Source organism: Callospermophilus lateralis, chromosome 13 (genome assembly GCF_048772815.1).
Source record: "Callospermophilus lateralis isolate mCalLat2 chromosome 13, mCalLat2.hap1, whole genome shotgun sequence".
NCBI classification, from domain to species: Eukaryota; Metazoa; Chordata; class Mammalia; order Rodentia; family Sciuridae; genus Callospermophilus; species Callospermophilus lateralis.
The window spans coordinates 51,420,981-51,448,189 of record NC_135317.1 but is presented as its reverse complement, the minus strand read 5'-3'; the positions used below and the strand labels follow the sequence as shown (position 1 = coordinate 51,448,189).

At 35.2% G+C, this 27,209-nt stretch overlaps 1 protein-coding gene across 1 annotated transcript in view; it reads right to left on the bottom strand.

Annotated features, from left to right (window-relative positions):
• The window catches only part of Fmn2 (formin 2), a 359,014-nt gene that overhangs the window by 203,236 nt on the left and 128,569 nt on the right, over window positions 1-27,209 (bottom strand). Inside the window, exon 5 of the mRNA XM_076832359.1 lies at window positions 5,796-5,883. Coding sequence (XP_076688474.1) covers window positions 5,796-5,883 — 88 coding nt within the window. The remainder of the gene's footprint in view (window positions 1-5,795; window positions 5,884-27,209) is intronic.

The window sequence follows — 27,209 nt, the reverse complement described above, 5'->3', positions numbered from 1 at the left end:
CAATTTATATATACATTAAAAAAATAAAAAGTATTTTAAAAAGCAGTCACTAGGCTTAGAGAACAAAGAATAAAAGTAACCATGATTTCATTGACTATATATCATTTAATTTCAGGACATATGATTTATTTAAATCATGTTTTAACAAGATAAAATTTTTTAAAAAGGACATAATTGGGCATTCCTTGCCTACATGTCCACAATTCCAGTTAGCTTCAAACAAGGAAGACATGAAGTGCAGGGAGGATCTAGGGCCATTAGTACCCTGAGCCTGCCATTCCTGTAGGATAGTGAAAGTTATTTCTGGGTGTGATTACTGCATAAATTTTAGTTATCCCTTGTTACAATATCTATAATCTACTTTAAAATATATTTGCAGAAGAAATGCAATAGTAAGCATGATCCAGTTAAAGTTCCAATGTTAAGGTTAGTTCTCTGTCTTACTAATAACGCTCCATACCTCAAGGATGGTTGTCTAGCTTTAGGTAAAAAGACCATACTCCAAAGGCAGCTAATGAACACTGCTCATTATTCCTATCTAAATCAATAATAGGGGCTTTTTAAATTAGATACCAATGACTGCAATTGACTTTCCTTAGTGAAACTAGTCATTCAAGGTGTTCAGATTATCTAAAAATATCTTAGAGATGTTCCATCCCTATTCCCTTCAATTAGAGAATATGACAGTTTAGTAGAGGCTATGGCATGTATTTTTTTTTTTTTTTTTTGGTACGGGGAATTGAACTCAGGAGCACTTAACCACAAAGCCACATCCTCTAACCCCTTTTGTCTATTTTGAGAAAGGATCTCACCAATTTGCTTAAGGCCTTGCTGAGTTGCTAAGGCTGGTGATGGTCCTGCCTTAGCCTCCAGAGTCACTGGGATTACAGTTATTTGCCACTACAGTATGGATCTTTATGAAGCATTGGGATCTAAGACATTGGATTTGGATCCAGGCATTGGATTTCTTGATGCCTGGTGAAAATTATAAGAGTAACAGATTCCTACCTCCATGATGTTTTAGCATCTGTCTAGAACAAATAAATCTTTTATATAAAATCTTGATGAGAATATTTACAAGAACAGAGAGCCAGGCAACTTCAAGTTTACAAAATAGGTTTTTCAGACAATTTTGTTCCTACTGGCCAAAAGATATGTTTAATAAATATTGGAATTATAGGGAGAATTAGATCTGAATCTTGCTTCAGTTTGAGCTAGCAGCAGAGTGACAGGAATACTGATGTACCTGCAAAATTCCATTACACTTTTTATCCAGGAATTGTTATTAAAGGCACCTTTTCCTCTATCAAAATATCCCATTTTGAATGACAAACTATATGAAATCTCTACTTAATAGTGACATTGGGTTGGGGAGATAAAGCTAAGCCTCATGAAATTTGAAATTCTTCTGCAGCTACTCTTATCTACTAAAATGAACCTAAGATTTATGAATATCACATTGATCGTGGAATATGGACTGAATTTTGCATAAAAAAATTCAATCTATTTTCACAAAACTAAACTACCATTACAGAGCTGTAGAATAGATTCAAAACCAATTTATGGAAATAACAGGCTATATTATTTGAATCAATCCTTTAACATTGAACAATTTAAAATGCTAGATCAAATATTTGTGTTATACACACACACACACACACACACACACACAAATATATGTAAATATTTGTAAAGTATCATAAAGGCACCAAAGAAGTGACATTGAGACTTTTAATCTATCCCAATATGTCTGAACTTTCTGTTGACAACCTCATGGAACCAGGGACCAAATATCAAAGCTCAAAATCCACCCAAGGTACAGATTCTAGACCTTGTCCATAATAAACTGGTAATCAAAGCCTGCAGACTCAGGGAAACCAGCCTATCCAGGGCTGTGCATTTAGTGCCTGGAATGACCCTCAAACTTGATTTAAAGTAACTTAAACCTAAAGGATCCCCAGGTCCTACCACACAAAAAAGGCAAATCACTTGTGGAATGTACCTTCATCTCAGATTTTAATTTACTGTATACAACCAGAATGAAATTTTTCATAGGTAGTTTCACCCACCCTAACAAATTATTAAAATCTACAGGTTGCTTTAGAAGTAGAAGTACATTCATTCCAGCAGCTTGATTTTTAAATACACACACAAACACACACACACACACACACACACACACACACACACACATACACACACACACACTTGCATACAGCTTTCTTTGCTTATATTTACTGCACTGATAGACATGGTTAAGATTCCAATCCCTGGGAGGGGAGAAAGGGGATGAGAGGTGTCTGGGGGTGGGAAAGATGATGGAGTGAGACGGACAACATTACCCTAAGTACATATAGGATTGCATGAATGGTTTGACTATACATCATGTACAACCAGAGAAATGAAAAGTTGTGCTCCATTTGTATACAATGAATCAAAATGAATTCTGCTGTCATGTGTAACTAATTAGAAAAAAATTTTTTAAAAAGAGTCTAATCCCTTCTTTTTCTGTCTTTTGACCTTTTGTGACATTGAGAATTGTGGAACTGCTGTTGTGAGAATAACCTGCATTCACTTGAGCATGATGTGGTGCATGAAGGTAGTAGCACTTCGATTAGACCTTTGACACCTAGAATCCAAAATTAGATACTCCTGACTCTAACAGAACACTTTAAAATAGAAACATTACAAAGGAAATTCAACTTTAGGTTTCTCTAGAGTTTTGACAAGGAAGGAGAGAAGAGGAAAAAATAGCACCAGTAAATATAGCAGGGCAGCCACAAATAACTAATTGTATGTGTGTGAAAGTTGTTACAGTGAAACTCTGAGCTGCTGGAATGTAGCAGTGAATTTATCTGGCAACTTCTAGACTGACTTGTGGATTATGACAATTTTTTAATGGGCAGGAAAAAGGCTACCTCTGGAAAAAAATCCACTCTGAGGGTTTAGAAAAATTTATTCAAACAATATTATGTAGTATGTAGATATACTAATATAGATTGTAGGAAAAGCACAAAATTGAAGAATCAGCCCAAGAATCTAATGAATGGGAAAGAACAGCCACAGCTGATGTGGAATGTCTGGTGCAAGTTCAGTCTATTGCATTAGAGAGCCACATGAGCTTGAGAAAGCAACTGGACCACTAGCAGATCTTAGTTTGCTCTTCTATAAAATAACACTGGAAGACTGGATAAATTCTGTGACTGCTTCTACATCCCAAATCAATGATGTTTATGCTTCTGTGGAATCCTCAGTGGAGGCATATCTCGAGAGAAGCAAAGTTTATTCTAGAGACTACAAGTGATTCCCACATGGAAATCATGGCTCCAGACAGTACACTGAGGCAGAAGAGGATTTGATCCACAAACAGGCACTAGCTACTTATTTCTTCAGACTCTAAAGGTGCCTGTGTTTTAGAAAATGGGGTTGCAGTATTTCAAGTGGGATTCAAGCAATCATTTACATCCTAATAGGATAAAGTTTATGCATAATTCTGTGTGACCCTTCAACTACTGACGTTCATGCCATGTTATTGTTAGTGTTGCATGTTAAGCCAGCAAATTTTCAATGAACTCTCGCTGGCTGTACCACAGACACAGATGTCAGGCGGACTCCTTTGTTCATAAGGTTCTCATTATTAACTCAACCCAAGCTGAATATTTGACTGAAGGAAAGGACCATATCATTATTTTCAGATTTCATTCTATGACTTAACAGGGCTACATCTGCCAGCTTTAGAAACACGGAGTACTTCTTGGCGCCAGCCTTGGCATTCTTCTCTGTGACTATTACCCCAAATGGTTCAGCTTGAGGAAGTCTCCTCACCATCAAAACAATTTAATAAAAACTTAATTGTGATTAAGAGTTACTCATCAATTGACAGGGCATACCACACTTGCGCTATTTATGAATTATTCCACACAATATTTTAGGCCTAACAAATAGAATCCACATTCATGTTGGGTAAGCCAGAAAGCTAGTTAAATGTTTTCATGATTTATAAGGTCTGTGTTATACTTAAAACCATATTTCTTTAATAGGTAAACTGGCATTCCAGTGGATAATTCAATCTGCTTAATCTATTCTAAGGCTCTGGGGCAGCTTTGGGGACATCCAGAACATGGATTTAATTCTTCTCTACACCTTTGGGCAATATCTCTCAGCATAAATGTGATACGAATTTCTGTCAATTGTAGTGTAGAATTCAAGTTTTAAAATATTAACACTAAAAGCCAGCTACACTGGTGTATGTCTATAGTCTCAGCTACTTGGGATCCTGAGACAGGAGGATTTCAAGTCAGAAGTCAGCCTGGGCAACTTAGCAAGACCATGTCTCACAATAAAAATAAAATGTGGCTCAGTGGTAGAGCATCACTGGGATCAATCCCTAGAGCTGCAAAAGAAAGAAGTGGTGGTGGGCGGGGGGAAGACCCTAAAGCCATTAAAGCCATTTAGAAAATGTTAGAAATCACCCTTATTCCAAATATAGAAAATATGTTATAAGCCCGTTAAAAATATAAATTAAGCCAGACATGATAACACATTTCTGTAATCCCAGAACCTCAGGAGGCTGAGGCAGGAAAATTGCAAGTTTGAGGCCAGTCTGAGCAATTTAGTGAGACCGTCTCAAAATAGAAAAAAAAAAGTGCTGGGGTATACCTCAGTGGTAGAGCATTTGCCTAGCATATGTGAGGACTTGGGTTCAATCTCTAGTACTACCAAAAAATTTAGATACACACACACATATATGTAGATTTATATGTGTGCATACATATGTATATTTGTATGTGTCTACATACATGTACATGCATATATATTAGATAAAATAATTCAATTCTTCTAAAGTAGAAAAATTTATGCTATAGTTGTCCCAAATAAGTGGAAGAAGAAGAACCAGTTTTCCACTCTAAAAACTTATACATAAGAAAATTGCTTTAGTGTTTCAGCATCTTATAGTATCTTTGAACTGAAGGTCTAAGGGAACATAGCTCATGTTCCCTCATTTGAGACAAATGATGATTTCTATAGCATGAAATTAATATTAGATGAAATTAATATTAATATTAGGTTAATATTAGACATGTCATAATCTAACCATAAGAACATTCTTAAAACAACACTTAAAACAAGATTCCCTGTGAGTCTTACATTGATTGAAGCTGTTCTGGTAGACACTTTTAGGTTTACTTCTTCTTTGTTTTAGCTTGTCAAAAACCCATAACTAATATTCAACCAACTTTTTTGTCCTGTGGATTAACTTCCCTAGGTATTTTTAATGGCTGTAGAGACCCTACTATCTGGCTCACCCTTGTATATATCAATAATTCTTTGAGCATGGCATCCAGAAATAAACACTTCAGATATGGTCTAATTACTTACAGATCACAGTGCAACTGCACTTCTTATGATATAAAAATATTTATTAATAACAGACTGAATATATCTGCAATGGACTAAATATTTGTGTCTACCATAATTTATATGTTGAAATCCTAACCCCTAATGTGATGTTATTATGAGGTAAGGATTTGGGGAGGTGATTAGATTTTGAGAACAGTTCTCATGAATGGGATTCATGACCTTATAAAAGAGACCTATAAGAATTCTCTGACTCTTTCTGCCACAATAGAATATAAGGAGAAAATGGTAATCTGCACCCAGAAGAGTGCCCTCATAGAACCTAACCATGATGACATCTTGATCTTAGACTTCCAAAGAAACATCATACCTCCCAACCAATCCATCATATCCAAATTTTAATATTCAATACTTGGATTTTTATTTTTTGCACTTACCATGTTGTATGTCTTTCATATCTAGATGAAGACTAGACATTAAGATTCCAACTGCTTGTGATCTTTTGTTGCTTAATAACTTGACAACCTGCTCAAGAAAAAAAGGAAAGGGAACATTAATTTGAACTCCAATGTACTTATTTTTTTAAAATCCTACATGAAGAACAAATTAAGAGAAAACACCTATGTCATTCCTTAAAGTATTTAAAACTGATTTTTGTTTTAAGAGAGCTTTGGGGCTTTATATAATAAATCTTAAAAGTCATGTTCTTTACCAGTCTTATAAGAGCCTGACCTGTCAACAAGTAAATTTTCTTATAGTTTAGGAAATTAGTTTGATCTCTATGAAATAACAATTGTACATTTGATCATTTGTAGTCTGGTATTTTTAAAGTATTCCTTTTTTACTATGATTCTGTGAAAAACTGGTCAATAAGCAAAGGGCAAAGAAAAAGCACATGCACAGAGAATCAGTTGTACCAGAAACAGAAAATGTGCTTTTATATGGGTCATTTAGAAGGCTCACTATTTTACTGGCAATTCCTCTTATTCTGCATTTGACCCACATTTTATGGATAACTTTCCAACTAATTAATAGAGTAGTAGAAGCATCAGACTGAAGGGACTACATCAGCTCAATCTCAAGTCAGCTGTCCAGACGGACAGTACACACACCCGGCTAGGAAGGTTTCTGAAAACAGAGGTGGGTAGGCTGCTATAGAACAGACACGTTTAAACCGTGTTCTCTAGAAAATAACACACCACCAATAAATCCTGCTTATGAAACTCTTATCCCAGGTCCTGATCCTTGAGTGGAAGCAATTTCTATTTACTCTCTGTGTTTTGTTTTAAATATGCTTAGAAAAACATTGGAGTTTTGAAAAGGAAAGAAAAGTGGTTATGGTCAAATTACCATAACTGACAGCTGCCCTAACAGCTATTGCCTTTGTTGACCTTGTCTTTCTTTTTGGTTTCAGTTGGATCAATCAAGAAACTAATAAAATAATCATACCCAGCTGTCACACAAAGTCAGAGAGTAAAACAATCTTCTTATAATAATTGCATTCCTGGTCCCCCAACAGGAATGGTGGTGAAGTATAAAATAAAACTTCCAGAAAGATTAACCACAAAACCTCCTGTCATTTCTAAAAACCTCCCAAGGAAAAGCGACAATATCTCACAAAGGTACTCCTTTCTCCAGGGGGAAAAAAAAAGAATTCAATATATAAATTTTGATTCTCTATTTGATCTTCAAACATTAAATTTCACCCAAAAAATGAGGTTAAAAATTGAATATGCATCAACTAGTTCAGCTAAGCATTTCTATCAAATAGCATATCTTCTTCAGAGCTGAAAGACAGAAATTTAATATCAAAAAAGAAGACAGCATATGTTCTTTTCTAAAAAATTGTATCTTACTTCAGGTAAGTATAAACTGTGTCCCATCTGTGCTGCTTGACAAAGCAGCTTCTACTAAGTTTCCTGTCATCTTCTAGCCCCTATTTGCAATGGACATGTTTGAGTCCTGGTGTCATTTGACTTCCCCCTAGTATTGACATGTTGATTGCACCTTCATAGCGATTCCCTACTCCAGGGTTCCTGCCAGTTCTCAATCCTTTTGAAGGTGAATTATTCTGATTTTGTCTCATATTGGCATATCCCAGAGTTCTGTACCACATTCCCTTTATGATAATTTCTCTTGTATGGACATACATGCCCATATCTTTAATTCAGAAGTTTTCCAGTTGATATCTCCATTTAAATCACCCACATAAACGTCCATTTGACATGCCTAAGATCAAAGTCTTATCAGTCCACCCCAAAACGTCCAGCCAGCTTCTCCTTCTTTACTCTATATGATGAAATAAGGATACCATTATCTTTCATCCACCTGCCCAAGTTGGAAACCAGAAATCTGTGTACAGTTCTACTGGGAAAGGAATTCAGGAATAAAGAGAGAGAAATAATGAGTCTCAAAAAAAAAAAAAAAAAAAAGAAAGAAAAGAAAAGAAAAAGAAAAAGAAAAAGAAAAAAGGTACCCATGAACCATTCAAATGCAGAAAATACCCATGAACTGAAATGCAAAAAGCACCCATGAACAGTTGCACCTCCTGAGTGATGTACCCTTGGCTCACACCCATAACCTTTATCCACTCATCTACTGAAGGGCATCTAAGTTGGTTCCACAGTTTACCTATTGTGAATTGTGCTGCTATAAACATTGATGTGGCTGTGTCCCTGTTGTATGCTGTTTTTCTTTTGTTTTATTTATATATGACAATGGAATGCATTACAATTCTTATTACAGATATAGAGCACAATTTTTCATATCTCTGGTTGTATAAACAATATATTCACACCTATTTGTATCTTCATACATATACTTTGTATAATAATGATCATCACATTGCACCATCATTAATAACCCTACGCCCTCTCCCTCTGCACAATCTAGAGTTCGTCTATTCCTCCCATGCTCCTGCTCCCTATCCCACTATGAATCAGCCTCCTTATATCAAATAAAACATTTGACATTTTTTTGGGGGGGGATTGGCTAACTTCACTTAGCATTATCTTCTCTAACCCCATCCTTTACCTGCAAATGCCATGATTTTATTCTCTTTTATTACTGAGTAATATTCCATTGTGTATATATGTGACTTTTTTTAAATCCATTCATCTATTGAAGGGCATCTAGGATGGTTCCACAGTTTAGCTATTGTGAATTATGCTGCTAAAAACATTGGTGTGGCTGTGTCCCTGTAGAATGCTGTTTTTAAGTCCTCTGTGTATAGACCGAAGAGAGGGAGAGCTGGGTCAAATGGCGGTTCCATTCCCAAATTCCAAGAAATCTCAATACTGCTTTCAATATTGGCTGCAGCAATGTATGAGTGTGCCTTTTTACCCACATCCCCACCAACAATTATTGTTTGTATTCTTAATAGCTGCCATTCTGACTAGAGTGAGATGAAATCTTCGTTTTGATTTGCATTTCTCTAATTGCTAGAGATATTGAACATATATATCTTCTTTGAGAAGTGTCTGTTCAGTTCCTTGGCCCATTTATTGATTGGGTTATTTGTTTTTTTTGGTGTTAAGATTTTTGAGTTCTTTATATATTCTAGAGATTAGTGTGCAAGAATTTGTTCTCAATTAGTAGGCTCTCTATTCACCTCACTGATTGTTTCTTTTGCTGAGAAGAAGCTTTTTAGTTTGAATCCATTCCATTTATTGATTCTTAATATTAATACTTGTGCTATAGGAGTCTTATTAAGGAAGTTGGGGCCTAATCCGACATGACAGAGATTTGGGCCTACTTTTTCTTCTAATAGATGCAGTGTCTCTGTTTTAATTCCTAGGTCCTTGATCCACTTTGAATTGAGTTTTGTGCATGGTGAGAGAGAGGGGTTTAATTTCATTTTGTTGCCTGTGGATTTCCTATTTTCCCAGACCATTTGTTAAAGAAGCTATGTTTTCTCCAAAGTACGTTTTTTTGGCGCCTTTGTCAAATATAAGATAACTGTTAATTATATGTGGATGGAATTGGAGAATAGAATGCTAAGTGAAATCAGCCAATCCCAAAAGACAAAATCCCAAATGATTTCTCTGATTTAAGGATGCTGATTCCTAATATGCTGTTGGGGGGGGGGGTGAAGGGGGTGTGGGAGAATTAAATGAACTTTAAAGAGGGCAAAGGGGAAAAGGAGAGGGTGGGAAAGGGGAATAGGGATAGGAAAGATGGTAGAATGCGATGATCATCATTACCTTAAGTACATGTATGAAGACATGAAGGATGTGGCTCTATTTTATATACAACCAGAGATATGAAAAATTGTGCTCTTATGTGTAATATGAATTGTAATGCATTCTGTTGTCATATATAACAAATTAAAATTTTAAAAAATATCCTCAAAAAAAGAAAAGATGTAACATGAGGGCAATGCACAAACACAAGAAAAACTGATGCAAAATTATATAACTTAGCTCTGGCTCTAACTCTAGTGTAGCCCCTAGCAACCGTCCCTCATAAATACTAACACCCCACACAAACAGGTTGCTATTTCTCCCTCTGGTGATAGTCCACATTCTCCCTTTACCCGCAAAGGCTTTGTTCCTGAGATTGCCCCCATTACACCTTGAATATATATTTATTTTCCTAAATAAAAGTGTAACTATGCCTTTGACTTATAAAGATTCTGATTCTTGGTATATGTGATTTTGTCACATATATCAAGAACTCTGCTAGTCCAGAGTCAAGTTCTCCCTTCTCTCAAGAAACTCCTCTGACCCTTCTTTGAAGATATTTCTCCTCCTGTGACAATAGCTTCCCTTCAAAATCATACTTCTGTCTGGTATCAAGTTTAGTCATTTATAACTCTTCTGTACCTTTGAAAGCCATTCCTCCTCTATTGTTTATCATAGCCTATTTATTACATTCTTTATCATATCCTGTAATGATTAATGCAAAGATTTCTTACTATTCTCTCAAAATCTAGTTTAATGTTCCTCAAACTATGTTCTTTAGACCAAAAGGTATCCCCACCACCTAGAGATTTATTAAAAATCAAGTTTGGGGGCCCTATCACAAACCTGCTCATTAGAAAATCTAGGAATAGAAAGCATCAGTCTTCATTTTAAAGCCTTCAACGTGGTTCAAGAACTAGTAATGTAGCCTCATCCCTTCTTGCCCATTCTCCAACTTATGTCCAAGAACCCTCTCTGAAAATGTTGATATTTGCATGTTGCTTTTTGACTTTTAACCTTTACTTTTTTACAAAATTAATTAGTTAATTAATTTTAATTAGGTATATATGACAGCAGAATGCATTTTGATTCATTGCACACAACTGCAGCACAACTTTTCATTTCTCTGGTTGTACACGATGTAGCATTGCACCATATGTGCAGTCATATGTGTACCAAGGTAATGATGTCCATCCCATTCCACCATTGTTCCTATCCCCATGGCCCCTCCCCATCTCTTCTTTCCCTTTGTCAATCAAGGTTCCTCCATTTTTCCCATGCCCCATCCCCATTATGGACCAACATCCACTTATCAGAAAAAACACTCAGCCTTAGGTGTTTGGGGATTGGCTTACTTTGCTTAGTATGATATTCTCCAACTCCATCCATTTACCTACAAATGCCATATTTTTTTTTCTTTAAATAATGCTGAGTAATATTCCATTGTGTATATATACCATAATTTCTTTATGCGTTCATCTACTGAAGGGCATCTAGGTTGGTTCCAAAGTTTAGCTATTGTGAATTGAGCTGCTATAAACATTGTTGTGGCTTCATTACTGTCATATGGTGATGAGCCCAGGCCCAGGTTAGGTCCAGGACTGCCACAAACATTTACTTTTTAAACCTGAGTGGCTTATATTTAAGAGTTAGTACTTTAAAAGAACATGTAGAATGATTCACAATTCAGATCTAAAACTTGTGTTTTCTTTATAATTCAAATGCCCTTGATTACAAACTGTATTTTATATTACAATACCAAGATAATAGGTAGGAAAATGGGGTATAGCTAAGATTGGGTTGAGCTTTTGCTTAGCATGATTGAGAGCCTGGGTTTGATCCCAGCACTGAAAAGCAAAACAAAAAATAAAGAGGAAAAAAAATTATTTTGAGTCTTTGTAAAGTCATATCAGATTCAGTTAATTTTCTCAAAGTCATTATCTTCCCTAAGAAGCAGGACTGTATAGAAATCATGAACTAGGGTTCTGTAAAATAAAGTTATCTTTCTTTCTCTCTCATTGCACCTGAACTATCTGGTATCTTTTTAAAACAAAGGTTCTGATTTTTGAGTATGAATGAGGCTGAAGGTCTTCGTTTCTAACAAGCTCCCAAATAGATGACACCATTGTTGTGGAGCTCAGAACACAAAAGTCCAAAGTTCTCCCATTTGCTTCCTAACATGTTCTAGAAAAGCTATATACTGTTCAGTACTCTAAAGCCTCAGTTCCTTCATCTAAAAGTTGATATCAGCATCAACTTCAAAGAGGTCTAGTGGATAGCATGGCAACACACCTGGCACTCTTAGCAATGTACCTTGTTACAGTTTATAAGTTAATACAAATAACAAAGTGTTTGGCTACTTTTATCTTCAGTTGGTTGTCAGTCCATTGAGCTACTAATTCATTCAACTTTGCATCTACAGTGAACATCATTCTAGGAAAAGCCTCGGATTCAACATTAATAGCATGATAAATCCCAAATTATACATTGAAATGAATCAGAAAAAAAGAAATTGAAGAAAACCAATTCAGGTAATGGAATAACTCAGGAATAATTCAACAGCCTTTTATCTCTAAAAAGAACAAAAGAAGTAGTAATTGAAATGTTTTAGGTGAACTTTCCTTTTTATCTCTGAAAATTGATACAGAAAAATGAATTGGAGGGTTAAAAAATTCTTAAAAGAAACATTGGTTGCTTACTCCTTCAGTATTATTTTTTTCAAAGATTCAATAATTGATGATAACCATAAGAATGAGGAGTATGCCAAGTACCATCTTAAAATAAAAATTATTATGGGGAGCAGTGGCACATGCCTGTATCCCAGCAGCTTAGAAGGCTGAGGCAGGGACATCTCAAGTTCAAAGCCAGCCTCAGCAAAAGTGAGGCACTAAGCAACTCAGTGAGACCCTGTCTCTAAATAAAATACAAAATAGGGCTGAGGATGTGGCTCAGTGGTCAAGTGCCCTTGAGTTCAATCCCCCATACCTTAAAAAAAAAAAAAAAAGTTATATAGTTTTTGTTTTGATTGTTTTTAAGGAACATCTAAAAATCTAGTGTGCAAAGACAGTGGTAACTCCTTTTCCCCACTGCAACCAATTTTCAAGTGACAGATCAGGAAACCATCATACCTAATGTAGACAATAAAACAAGAAAATTAAAAGGATGAGAAAGACTGCTTTTAGCTTTGCACTTCACACATCTGCCTGCCAGTGATTTTTTATAATTAATTAATTAATTTATTTACTTATTTTGTTGCCGGAGTTCAAACCTATACAGCCTCAGAGAAGCTAAGCAAGTATTCTATAACTAAGCTCTATCCCAAGCCCAGTAATTTAAAATATAGTCAAGAAGTTTCAGGTAACATTGAAATATTAGAAAAAAAAAAAAAGAAAGATCTCTACTTTTCATTCACTTGTTTTATCTTCTAACAGTGCTCAAAAAAGCAAACTGTATTTTTTAAAAAGTAAGCCACATAATAGATTATGCATGCCTTTTTTGATTAGTGTCTAATGTAATTCACAATAAAAATTAGGAAAAAATTTTAATGAAATCCTTAATAGTAGACTGGGAAACAACAGACTAATGTCAATATTAAAAAGAGAAAAGAACAAAACACTTCAATTCACTAGAACCCTACTGTCCAACACAGAACAACTGGCCATATGTGGCCAAGTGGACTTGAAATATACATAGTCTTTTAAAGATTTATTTGATTTATTAAAGGAGACCCAAATATTTCATTATTTTTATATTAATTACACATTCAATGGCAATATTTTTAATATTTTCATGCTATATACTATGTTAACATTTTTTTACATTTCTTCATACTTTTAAAAATGTGGCACAAGAAAATCTTTCTTCTGCTATATATCAATTTATCTATTTATTTATTTATTTTTGTGGTGCTGGTAATTAAACACATTGCCCATGCATGCTTGGCAACTGATCGTGAATGGTAGGCAAGCCCTGTACCACTCAGCTACATCTGCAGACCTAGAAAATTTTAAGTTTTAATAATTGACTTTATTCTATTTCAACTGGGTAGTACTAGATCAGGAAGATCCAACAATTTCACATAAACCACAAAAGCCATTTAGCTTGGACCTAGATTTCATTTTTTTTTTGTTTTTAAGTTCAAAGTTCAATTCAAACAACTGATGATAAAACTGGTATCTTTTTTTTTGGGGGGGGGTGGTGCTGGGGATTGAATTCAGGGCCTCACATTTGCTAGGCAAGTGCTTTTTACCAATGAGCCACATCCCCAGCCTGAATAAGCTCGTATTTATGTCAAAGATTTTTTGGCTATTGAGCAGCCTCACTTTTGAGTCAATGAAACAACTACATGTTAAATTTGTTTACTATTCGGATAAGTGTTAAGTAGTCAGAAATAGATAAATACTGATGCCAGAATTTGAGACCCTCACCTGAGTTTGGGAAGATTCCTTCCCATCACACCAGTATGCTCCACAGAATATTAACCCTACATATTCAAATCCTTTGCCCTTCAGACTGGATTTGAGCTTTCCTATTAATCAAATGTGATTCACATTACTCGCTGATTACACAACTAACCTAAATAAAAATATTAATAGTAATTAAAATAATTTATTTTGCTATTTGTAGAAATCATACCTATGCTCCTTAATGTCAATTTTAGCACAGAAATAACAGAAAGTAATCCATCTTAATATCATCCCTCAGATTGAACCAATACCCATGACATATTTCCATGTGTTTAATAAAACCTTTACTAAATTTTCTTTCTGTAACAAAGCACATTCCTCTGAAGACTGGCCTTTTCACCTGATTGCAGCCCAATATTGGTATGTTACAAATCTTAGCTAAAACCTTTTTCCATGTTCAAAAGGGTTTTCCCTCTCCTCATACTCTCTGATTTCTCCATATTTTATTTTGACCTCCATAATTTTTTCTTCTTTGCACAATATCATTTCATCCATTTTTCTTCCAAGCTCAGTTATATTTTTAGTTCCTTTAGGTAGTTGCTTCAATTATTTCCTTGGACTGATTTTCTCTTCTGTACTTCCTACCATCTAACTCATGACATTCCCACAAAGGTTATTTCCTACTCTTTATGTTACTTTTCTCTACTGTCTAATGAGACCTTTTGAATGATCTCATCTATTTACGCCTCATATCTACCTCACTCTTCTGAGCTATATTCCATGTCTGTACCACATTAGATCGAATTCTAAGCACATTCATTCTATGAAACAAAGGACCACTGTGGTGAGTACCATGTTTAGGAACCTGTGCCACAGGTTCTCTTTCTCTTTATCTTTTAGCAACAGAACTTTGGGATTCTAACTGGGAATTATAGTTGGTCAGCTAACATAACACTTTCCACAACCTATTTTATACCTGGGAATAGCCATGTCAATAAGTTGTGAATAATAAAATGCAGAGAGTATGTGTCAGTCATCCAAGAGGCAGCATATCATGAAGGAAGCATGTAGCAGAACAAAACCACTTACCTCATAACCAGGAAGTAAAAGAGAGAAGAAAAGAAGGGCTTCTAGTCCCATTATCTCCTTTGGGCACATGCCCCCAAAGACCTGAAGACTCCCACTGAGTTCTACCTCTTAAAGATTCTACAGCCTCCCTGTGGATCAAGCCTTTAACACATGGGCCTGTGGGGGACATTTAAGATTCAAGCATCCACAGTAAAAAGGGCAGCCTCTAGGAAGAATCTTCTTGCTTGCCACTTCGGCTTTACTTTTTCACTCAGCACCCCACCCCCCCAAAAAATTGAAAATGAGCCATTCTTTCTGCCATACTTCACCCTAAAAATGAAGTGATAAAAAAACAAGAACTGGGGGCTGGGGATGTGGCTCAAGCGGTAGCGCGCTCGCCTGGCATGCGTGCAGCCCGGGTTCGATCCTCAGCACCGCATACAAACGAAGATGTTGTGTCCACTGAAAACTAAAAAATAAATATTAAAAAAATTCCCTCTCTTTAAAAAAAAAAAAAAAAAAAAAAACAAGAACTGGGGCATGAATCTATGGAAAACGTGATAGAATAGAATCACTGTACCTCCATAGATACTTTCCTGCTCAGAAAGAGAGAAATTCACAACACACAGGCAAATCAACATGCTAACTTATGTATCTACTAAGCACCAGGCACTGTGCTAGACATTGGAGTAAATACTCAGAATGCCAACAGGAAGAAGAAATTCATCATCCTCTGCCAGACCAGATCTATTTCATAATCTGCAGTGATACCATTTCCAGTCATCAGGACTAGAACCTCTGACTCATTCTTCCTCTTCATCTCCCATATCCAGTCATACATCAAGTTCCACTGACTATGTTCCTTGTTCCTTATCTTTCCTTCCTTTCTTTTACTACCACCACCCTGATGCAAGTTCTCACCACTTCCTCCCAGAGATGTAGGCAGATTGGAATTCTGCCTCATCTCTCAATTCTGCTTCCAGTACACTGTACTATACTGTCTTCGTCCTGTCACTCCCCTTTAACAGAATTTTAGTAGCCCCTTATGTTTCTGCTCTATTTTTCATTGTCAAAGGAACAGTCTCTGACTACTCACTGCACAAGAATGTTCAAGTCTCATCCCTCTGAAAAAAACTTCCTAAACATCCTAACCTCCCACACAACTCTTCTAGAGGCTGACTTAGGAGACTCTTCTTTATTCTCATGAGACTATGTATTATCCTACTATAATATACACATAATTTAGTAATTGCTGGGGCAATTCTCTCCAAAATATATGCACATCTAGACAGACTGTATTATATTGTTTACTTCAGTACTCAGCACAATGTGGCAACCATTCAATAAAATGTCTGCTGGAACAAGTGAAACTTGTCTAAATTACGATGCCCATCTCTGAAGCTCCCTTAAAATCTTGGAAAATAGTTCTCACCCTTGGGTACAAATCATAACCACCTAGGTATCTTCTTATTATTCATTTTTATTTGTTTATTTGCTTTGGTTTATTTATTTAGTTTTTGCAGTGCTGGGAATCAAATCAAGGACTTGATGCATGCTAGGCAAGTATTCTACCTCTAGGCTATATCTCTGGCCTTTAGGTTTCTACTTAAATAATGGTGCCTACTCTCCACTATAAAATGCCTTTTTTTCTCTCTCTAGAATATAGCCTTGATATTCAAATTTTATTTTATTTTTTTAAATGCCACATCTAATGAGAATGAAGATTTCAGAACCATTAAAAAGAAAATATTCAAATAATTGTTAATCTGTGATTCTACTACTAAACTGAAGTCAAGAACTGCTAAATAATCTATATAACTTGCCTCAGACTCATGTCAATACACAGTTGAAAAAATAATATAAACTATATTTATTAAGTAATCAAAACTACATTTAAATAATTACTTGACCAAACAACAAAGTTGATTGTTTATTCAGAATTTTGAAAAAAACTATGTATTTTATGTATGTTACCTGTAATACTACATAATTAAGATGATCTATCAAAAGGTTCTACTGCAGTTATTTTGAAATTTCTTTCAATCTAGAAAAATCATGCACTAAATAAGGAAACTAAATAATTTGCTCCAAATCTAAATGCAGAATCTTAACAAGAGTTTCGTTTCCTAATTCCTAGCATACTGCTTTCTTATAGCATATCATGGTCTTGCTAGAAACTGGATATTAGATAAGGGGGATAAATGGCCAGATCCAGTAAGGCAAATCCTTCTCTAAGTGGGGTAAGATAAGAATAGTCAACTACAGAGATTAGGTAAAGGTAAATTCCAGAGCAGAATTATAGAATATAAAAATGGCTGTTTCTCACACAGATACTTAAGCACAAGGCAATATATCAAGTGGTATATTATGCGCCCAAGCACTGACAGACACACAAAGCAGCCAGAACACTCACATGAAAAATGAGCAAAGGAGAATATAAGCAAATGTGAAACAGTGAAAACAAACTGAATGAGATAACTGAAAATGAAGGAAAAAGCAGAAATATCAATTCCCAGATTCAAGATATCCAATGATTTGATCTATATGGAGGCAGGGGATCTGTTATTTGGGGCCATGTCAATTCCTAAAATAATAGCTATTTAACTTTGGACAAGTCCTATAGATCTCTATTTCCCAATGTGTAGAATATAGTTAATAATCTGTATGCAATAGCCCTATAATTTGAGATAAACAATTATGATAACATGCAAGGTATTTTGAAAGTACGAAACATCTTACAAATGTCAGATGTTGTTATATTTAGTAAATAATCCAACAAGTAGCAGTTATATTTTATAATGCTGTAAAAGCACTTGAGTTTATTCTAACAAGAGGAATACCACAGACAATAGAAAGCAATAAGAGATAAACATGTAGAATTAAGAGAGAGAACAATCCACACATTGGTGAATTCCTGTCTTTAGAGATTTAAAAACACTATGTCTCTAGGAAATCTTTAGATATACTGTTGGTCACCTTATAGCTCTCATTTGGATTCAGTTTTCTTACTCTGAAAAGATAAATTTGCTTCTTAACCCACTGAGATTCAGAAACAGATAAAGTCTTCTTCAAACTGCCTGATACTATTTCATGAAACAGCAGACATCTTCAGTCTTAACTAGTCTACACTCAGAAGTGAAGAATGCCCATATGGGGTTGTTCAGAGCAAGAGGTTATCAGAGTTTCTTTAGTCCACCCCCACAGCCAAAGAGGACTGCAGTCTTATTTACAGGACCACCTTCTCCGGCTCAGATTAACGTTAAGCCTCAGGGCAGGGTGGCCAACCTCACAGGCATCCTCTGACAGCATTCCAAGGCACTGCAGGCCACACAAGGCAGTGACACTGACCATGCCCAGAAGTGATATCTTCAGGCTATCTGGTTGGCACCAGACAATCCTCTCTACTTGGCCAGCCTAGGCACAATCTCAGAAACAAAAGAGGCACAGTTTGGCGATGGGTGAAATGACGTTTGACAACTCCTGCTGAAGAATCTAGAAGTCAATTTTGAAAATAAAACACCATCTATTAGGGTACAATTTACCTGCTTCTTAACTTAGTTGTAAATGTGCCTTTTATCATAGGTATCAAGTTATATTGATACGAGCTACATGCTTTGCCCGTCTGCCTTTGTGTCCAAGTCAGCCTTAGGAGACTGGCAGCTGTGGAATTTGGTAAGTTTACCAATAAGAGCCTCTCTGTGATCTCTCTGTCAATCTCCCTCTGTCTCAGTTGTCTTGATACATATTTTATGCTTCAGTTTACAGAGTCATGGTTCCATATTCATGATTTTTCTAACTGAAAGTAAGAACTCCAAGTATGTGCAAGTAACTCCTATCTACCTGGATTCATCTCTCCCTCCCTCCCTTCCTTCCTTCCTTCCTTCCACATCTCAAGCCCTCTCTGATGTTTCTTTATAACAATGATTTCCTCTACCAACTTCTACCATTAAATATGCCAATATAAATCACTGTTAAATCATAAACTAAGTAAGACATAAAAGATATTTAAAAATGCACACTAAAAGTGATTTGGGAAACTCTAAAATACATGTGACCTGCATGGTTTTGAGAAAAGTATACTCAAACAGAAAGAATGATAACTACCTACCCTTATAAGATCAGCCACACTAGCTTTGATTTTTAGAAAGCAAGCTAATAAGGTTAGGAAAGAAGCTCAGTGGTAAACTGCTTACCCACTCACTATACACTAGGCCCTGGGTTTGATCCCCAGTATAATCAATGAGGCAAGTTATTAAAAAGATACAGAATTATAGGCCTGTTCTAAATAAAGTCAAGTTGAACAGATTAAATACACATCCTAACCCCTAGGTATACATAAAATACTCAAAGCAGAACTGCCAACATAATCACTATTAAGTATTGATTCACATAAGAAATCAATGTTCAATGTAGAAAATTGCAAAATACCCAAAATAAAGAGAGATAGGTTAGTATTTCCTCTACTCAGTTAAGCCTGCCTCCAAAACTTACTTGAATCCTTCACCCTGGACCCCTTTTGCTACCTACATAGACACACACTTCTTATAGCATTCTGGACATAATAGAGCACCAAATATAGCATAAGAATCCATCAACAAAAACCAAGGGCACATCATTGGCTTCATAATTTTCTTTAAAGGGGTGAGCTTAAAAGAATTAACAATTCCTTAATTATGTCAGTTTCTTTCTTTGCTAAAATTGAAGCATTGAGTGTGACTCTGACCAGGAAAAATAAATAAATAAAATCAATTTTAAAATAAGAGTCCAAAAAGATCCCAAATAATCTAAAGAGAAAAAGATGGCAGGAGGGCTATATTTTTATAAAAAAATTATTCTAATAGGTTGTGCTTTCAAATTTCACTTTTTATTTTTAAAATCACAGTAACACACAATAAAAAGTTTAAATAAATTTCACAAGGCTCTTAAATAAAATGCTTTTCTAATTAAAACCAACTATAATAAATCTTCATTCCTTTCTACATTTTAAAGCACAGAAAAAAAACATGCAGAAATGTTTAAACTCCTTGAATTTAAAACAATATACAATCTTCTCTTTTATATTCTCTGAACATAGCCTTTAGCCAGGCTAACCAGTTTTGTCATGTAGAATATATGCAGGATATAATTTGGCCCCTTACCAGTTCAAATATCTTTGGTAATTAGAAAACAATGTTTCATTTATCTGATTGCATGCGAGTCTGCTGAACTATATTTTTCCCATAAGAATTCCCTCTAATGTTTTGAATAACCAATAAAAAAAAAAAAAAAAGAATTCCCTCTAAAAATCAGACTTTAGATATGTGTCCTATCTACAGTTTTCACATCATGGTTTTAGTATTTAAAATTCAGTGAAAACCACTACAGACTAACATTAAAAACTAAAGTATCAGAAAACCATTACATTGTGAATACATGGCCTAAAGGTTTAACAGTGTTGCCAAAAATATTTGTATATGAGGGCTAGGGATGTGGCTCACTGGTACAGCAGCACATGCTTAGTATGCCCAAGACACTGGATTTGATCCTCAGCTTAAAAAAATAATAACAAAAAAAAAAACAAATAAAATATTTGGACATGAAATGTGTCTATAAAATACACATATAAGTATCTCACTTCATATTTCAATGGGAGCTGTTAATTATCCTACATAAAAGATAGGATATAGGTAAGAAGAAGGTTAATGACAAATACAAAGGAATAAAAGACTCATATTGAGACCATTTGCACACTTACTATTATTAGTTTATAACCACTATGTATTGAGAAAATATTATTTGACACATAATAAAGAACTTTCTCTTATTCATTCTTTCATTCACTACAAAAGCCAACAAAGTAAATACTACTCTGTACACATTTTACAGCTGAAGTGACTTGCTCAAGGTCACGCATTCTTAAGTGGCAGAGCCAGTACATGAACCCAGGCAATCTTACTCTGGAGTCTATCCTTCTTAGGACTTCCTTGCAGTACCTTTGGAGCTTTAGTATAGAGGGCACATGCCTACCAAAGAATTTCACACATTTGTGCCTCATTTTCACTATTTCCTCAATGACCCATGTTGTTCTATACAATTAATATGAACAGATAAAACACAAAGAGAATAAATTGTTTTTAAAAATTGTTAGCTAAAAAGAGAACCTTAAATGGTAACACTCATCCAAATATGCTGCCTTATGTATTATTCAATTTCAGGGAAATCATGAAAAACAAACAAATAAAAATCCAAAATAGTTCCCTTCCTTTGTAGTTATAACAACAAAATTAGAGGAAAAGTTTTTACAGGGAAGAAGTTAATCATTCAGGAAATGAATAATTCACCTAGGATAGATTCCCCCCCCCCCCAATGTCACAATAAACTTTTAATGATTCAGTAAGTTCAATTAGTAGATAATGGGGCCTTCTAAGTTTCTCTCCATTCTCTAGTCATTAACTTGCTTGCTTGCTTCCTTCCATCCTTCCTTCCCCTCCTCTCTCCTTCCTTCCTATTATTATTTTTGCCCTTGATTTCTGGCTCCATCTAAACAGCGTTTTCTTGTGCATTAGTACTGTGAAAGTATAAGAGTGAGGACTGCATTGGATCCCACACAATGGAGGAAGACATTTCGAGCTTTCTTGAAAGTCTACAACCTTTATTTTTGGAAATGGCATACTGACTAAGCAACTGGCTGATTTTCCAAAGACCTCCTAGAGTTTAGAAGTAAAAGAAAGATAAATAGTGACTTATCAGTGAGCTAATTTATGGTGCTCAATTTTAGAGCATTTTGAAGTTTCAATATGTGACTAAATCTTTACAGACTAATAGTCATCTTTCTGATGGCACCACCATTTTCAGAGATCATATATTTAGCATGTTCCTTCCTTCAACAATTCCATTTACAGAAACTTATCATATTGTCCCAAATAATTCTAATACATTGTATCTAACAATAGCTAAACCAATTATTATTTCTACCTCCCTGAAGATATCTTCAACTCTACTCCTCAAAAGAGTCAACTCAGTGTTTTGTCATTCTATAAATAGTTCTGTGGACAATGTGTTAATAGAAGATAAATGAAGTCATATTTAAATGCTAAGGAAGCAAATCATCTTAAAATTCATTTGGAAGTCATAAAAAGGAATTTTAGAACCAGGGGTTAATTTGGGATTATGAAATTTTGTTTTTCCCAGCTCAGTGTTATTCTCTTGAGTTCAAGGAACAAGCAAATAAAGAAATTCAAGTATCCTATGGAATTCTACATATATAACTGAATTCTAAATCTTATTCTGCAATTTCCTTACTTTGCCCTCTAAAGCTGAAGTACTTAGTATTTGGCACATGGTTAGTATTCATTAGTATTCACTAAACAGTCATGAAGTAAATTAATGCCACGTGGGATCTTTGGTTATCTGACTGCTCCTATGAAATTCCCTTGTGTCACTATGCCATGACTGACTCTGAGGGGAAGACATATGTCTCATTCTGTGATTCATTGCATCCCAAGATAAAAAGGCCAGGGGATATTTAATTAGTCTATTTCTAAAAATGCAAAGAAGAAAAAGATACTGAAAATACAAAGTAATTAACAAATGTATGACAGCAGTTTCTCAGTAGAAAATTTGATAATGGGCGAAACAAAGTTGCATAAAAATTCCATGTTTTCTGCAAATGGCTGAGTTAAGTACACCAGCAGCTGATGTGCATGCCTGAGCCAAGACTGACCTAAACAATAGTAAGCTGTTCATATAAAAATCCCTAAACATTTTCTAAATTGGTAGTAACCCATCTGACTAAATTATCAGCTCAAGAACCACTAGTAACGAGGGTCAGCAGTCAAATACTTGTGGAGACATAATTATCAACTCCAGCCTTCAAATCATTTTTTGTTTTATGAGATAAGAATTGAAAATATGGTCTAAGGCCCCAAGATGGAAACTCTAAGCCCCTCTCATGACTATTCATAGGTGTCTAAAATAAATCACATTCCCCTTATCCTTAGCTACTATTAGTGAACACTAATGGATACTGAATTTGCTGAAGCCGTGGAATGGAAGGGTAACACAACTTTCTGAAGGTGATTCTATAAAGTTAACCCAGAAATAGCAAACAAGAGGAAAAACACCACTTCTGAAAGAAATACCTGGAACAGTTTATGTGTGATCTTTTCAAAAAGTCTAATGATTTAGGAACACATCACTTTTAAGGATAGTAATGGAAACCATAGAGTATCCCATTGTGGGGCCTGTAGTATGCAGTTAAAAAGCTGGAAAGCCTCAACAGATGAATGGATTTTAAAAATGTGGTATATATACACAATGAAAAATTACTCAGCCTTAAAGAAGAATGAAATATGGCATTTGCCGGTAAATGGATAGAGATGGAGAATATCATGAACCGAAGTATGCTAATCCCCAAAACCAAAGACCAAATATTCTCTAGGTATGTGGATGCTAACTTACAATGAGGGTGGGGGTGGGTTAGGGAAGAATAAAGGTACTTTGGATTAGGCAAAGGGGATTGAAAGGAGGGGAGGGGGTACGGGGATAGGAAGGACAGTAGAATGAATTGTATTACCCTTTGTACACACGATTACACCACCAGTGTGAATCTATATCATGTACAACCAGAAAAAGGAGAAGTTATACTCCATTTATGTATGATGTGTCAAAGTGCATTCTACTATCATGTATAACTAATGAGAACAAAAAAAGAAAAAGAAAAAAACAAACAACCAAAAAAACACCTGGCAAGATTTACTGAAGTTAAAATTTTTCATCCTAAAGAAAATGGACAATACTAGAGAGGATGAGAAAAATCCATTTTCAGATAACCATCTGAAAGCAAACCACCCTCCTACCAATGGTACATAGTAATTCACTTCTACCTCCTGCAGACAGGAAAAGCTTGAGATTTATAACTTTTACAGATGCAACATTACACTATTAAATCAAAAACTAATATAAGAAAAAAAATGCCAAATGAATATCATGGCAATTTTGACTTCATCCCACATTGATATTTGGCCTTGAAGTGCCTCTGTTCAATCATGCAAGGATGACATCTGGGCACTATTTGTAACTTGTGTCTAAGAGGAAAGGGTTATTCCTGATTTGTTGTAGTACCTCTAGATTTCTCCTTCTCCATTTCCCATTTTAGAACTGAAAGTCAAAGGCTAGTCAATTAGAGGCAAGAAAAAAATATTTTGAGTTTGTATAACTGGCTTGCTACCAACATGAATGGAAAAATAATGGTTGTGCCTGGCATAGTTGCACACACCTATAATCCCAGGGGCTTGGGATGCTGAGGCAGGAGGATCACAAGTTTAAAACCAGATTCTGCAACTTAGTGAGACCCTAAGCAATTTAGCAAGACTCTTCTCAAAATTTAAAAAAAAAATGAAAAGGACTGGGAATATGTCTCAGGGGTAAAAAGTGCCCCTGGGTTCAATCCCTATGGGGGGGGGGGGGGAGAGAGAGAGAGAGAGAGAGAGAGAGAGAGAGAGAGAGAGAGAGAGCGCGTCAGTTAGTTTGTAAAGAGCAGAATAAGCCCCAATAACCCCCAGATTCTCCAGAAGGATTACATGACAGGAAACACAGTAAGTTGTCCTTCTCTGAATTCAATATGTTTTTCTAATTATAACCAAGTTGTGGGGAGGTCAATATACACATCTTCTAATTTGGGGGGACTCCAGAAAAGAATTTTTTCACACATCTTCTAAAGCACAAGTCATGATTATTGTCTAACATCATAATCATGGCAAGTATGAATATGTCCCTTTGTGGCAGAAAAGAAACCACATGAAACTGAGACTGGATTTCAGTTTAAAGAGATGCAAACTGGAATTTCTATATACAATGCTCAGGTGTACTCACTCTTGCAAAGCCAGTTTCCCTTTTATCTACAATGGGTTTTCCCTTTTTGGGAAGATCTCTATACCCCCTGATAATCTTTTCCAAGAAAAGTTCTGCCTAATGTGTAACTGGCACTTCCTTGTCTTTTCTCATCATTTCTCTTCTTTTCAAGTTCATCAGGAAGAAAGTCAGGTGGATGAATGTCATCTAAGAAGGTCATTAATGCAAAAATATTCAATACTTTTTTTGAATATTTTTTTCTGCCTTTTTCCCTCCTGCTTTGTCCCAATAGAACATCCAGCTGATTTTTTTTCCAGGTTAAAGGAAAGTCTCAACAGAATATCTGAAAAGGAATGAATTAATTGTCACTACTATCCATGAATTAAAAGTCCTTATTAATAAAATGGGTCCAGGAAGAAAAAATGAACTCATGACCTGAAGTAATTCTATCCCTACACACATCCCTTTCTCCATCTGAAAGGTTGACTCATATATGTCTTATACTTAAGTAACTATGGATTGTAAAGACTGCTGTTGCCATGAACATTGCCAACTGTTGTGATAAGCCCATTTCCGAAGTCTTCAGATCACAGGTGTGAAATGGTCCACTGGGCTTGTGTATATGGGGAGGAGATCAATGTGCCATGTTTGAGAAGATATACTTCTGATTCTTTTGATGAACAAATAATGTTACTCCCTCCAATAACTACCATGGTATTAATTTTTTTAAAATCAATAAAACAATCTTAGCAACAGACATGAGTTAACAAGTTTTGAGAAGAAAATTATAAATTAATATAGACCCACATAAAGTAGTTTCCTAATAAATTGATTAAGGGTCTATTAAAGCTAATGTGTCAATTTTAAAAAGCATGAGAAATAAACTGAAAATTTACAATAGCTTACATTTTAAAAAACATAATATTGATGTGGGCAAACACATGAAAACGAATTTATGAGCAAAACAGCCAGACCTTAGTAAGATGAATAAGAAAGAAAATGACAACAAGGACAGATTCAGCATAATCCTGGGTGGCCCAGTAGGAAAAAAAAAATGTATAGCAGACTATTATGAGGGAAGAATGGTATGGTTATTAAAATAGGACAGTGAAATCTGTGAAACCATATTGGTAACCTCAAAAATGGCAAACATGACTCATTAAGTTGGATTAAGAAAAAAACAGGGCAAACTACAAACAAACAACAAATTACTATTTGGCATGAGTCATCTGTTATATATTCTTTCAAGAATTTTACATGCAATATTGGTTGCCTTAATTAAAATGCTAATTATATCTCTACATGGAATATAGAAAAAGAGAATACAAATCCTTGAACAATCTGAAATTTTAAGTGTAGTTAAGAAAGCTGTGCTCATTCTTCATAGAAATATTGGAGGCTAAAATGGCCCGGATTTAAAAAAAAAATTAAGTATATAAAAATAATATCTTTAAGTAAGTTTCTAATTCCATGTGTTGCATGATTTCAAATTAGGAAGAAGTAGTAAATGGAAGAGATTCAGTAACATACATGTTAAGATACTTGGTTTAATACAGAGTAGAGGTAATACTACTTCCTGCCAGAGTAAAGGAAGCATATGGAACATGTTATCAGGAAGGAAATCAGGCAATGAGGATAAATGAGTTCAAGAAGCATTTTGGAGAATGGGAACTTTTTAAAGGGACAAACTCTAAACGATGATAAAGACCTGATAATGTGACAAGAGGATATATTCCTAACCACTATTTCTGGCCTATGAAGACATTTATTGAAACATATAACACCAGAGAGGTTACATAAGTGGTTTACTCTGTTTATGTAGAAAATCTCTCAATAAAGTAAATCTTACATTTGAAAATGTCAACTGCTGAATAAGTTCAAAACGTAATTATCATTTCTGGTCATTACTGTAAGCATTCCAAGTTCCTCATATATCATTCTGGATTAAACTGTTCAAGGTCTTGAACTTCTATGCCTGCAAATCTCTACTTAGAAGCTGTTTTTTCCTCCTAAATACAAAATTCTTATTTGGCCAATATAATAATTTCTTTTAAACACTAATACCTACTTTGTGTCACCAAAATATTCCCAATAAACTCAAACCATCTTGCCATTTGACTATTTCCTTTATGTGCATTTTATAATGATCAATGAAATATAACAAAGCTTTTTGAACTTGGTAGAAAACTGTGGAAGTATTTATTTATTTAAAATTGTCTTTTTTAGTTTTAGATGGACACAATACCCTTGTTTTATTTTTCTATTTTTATGTGGTGCTGAGGATTAAACAGAGTGCCTCATATGTGCTAGGCAAGCACTCTACCACTGAGCCACAACCCCAGCTCCCTAATCATTTTAAAAGGGA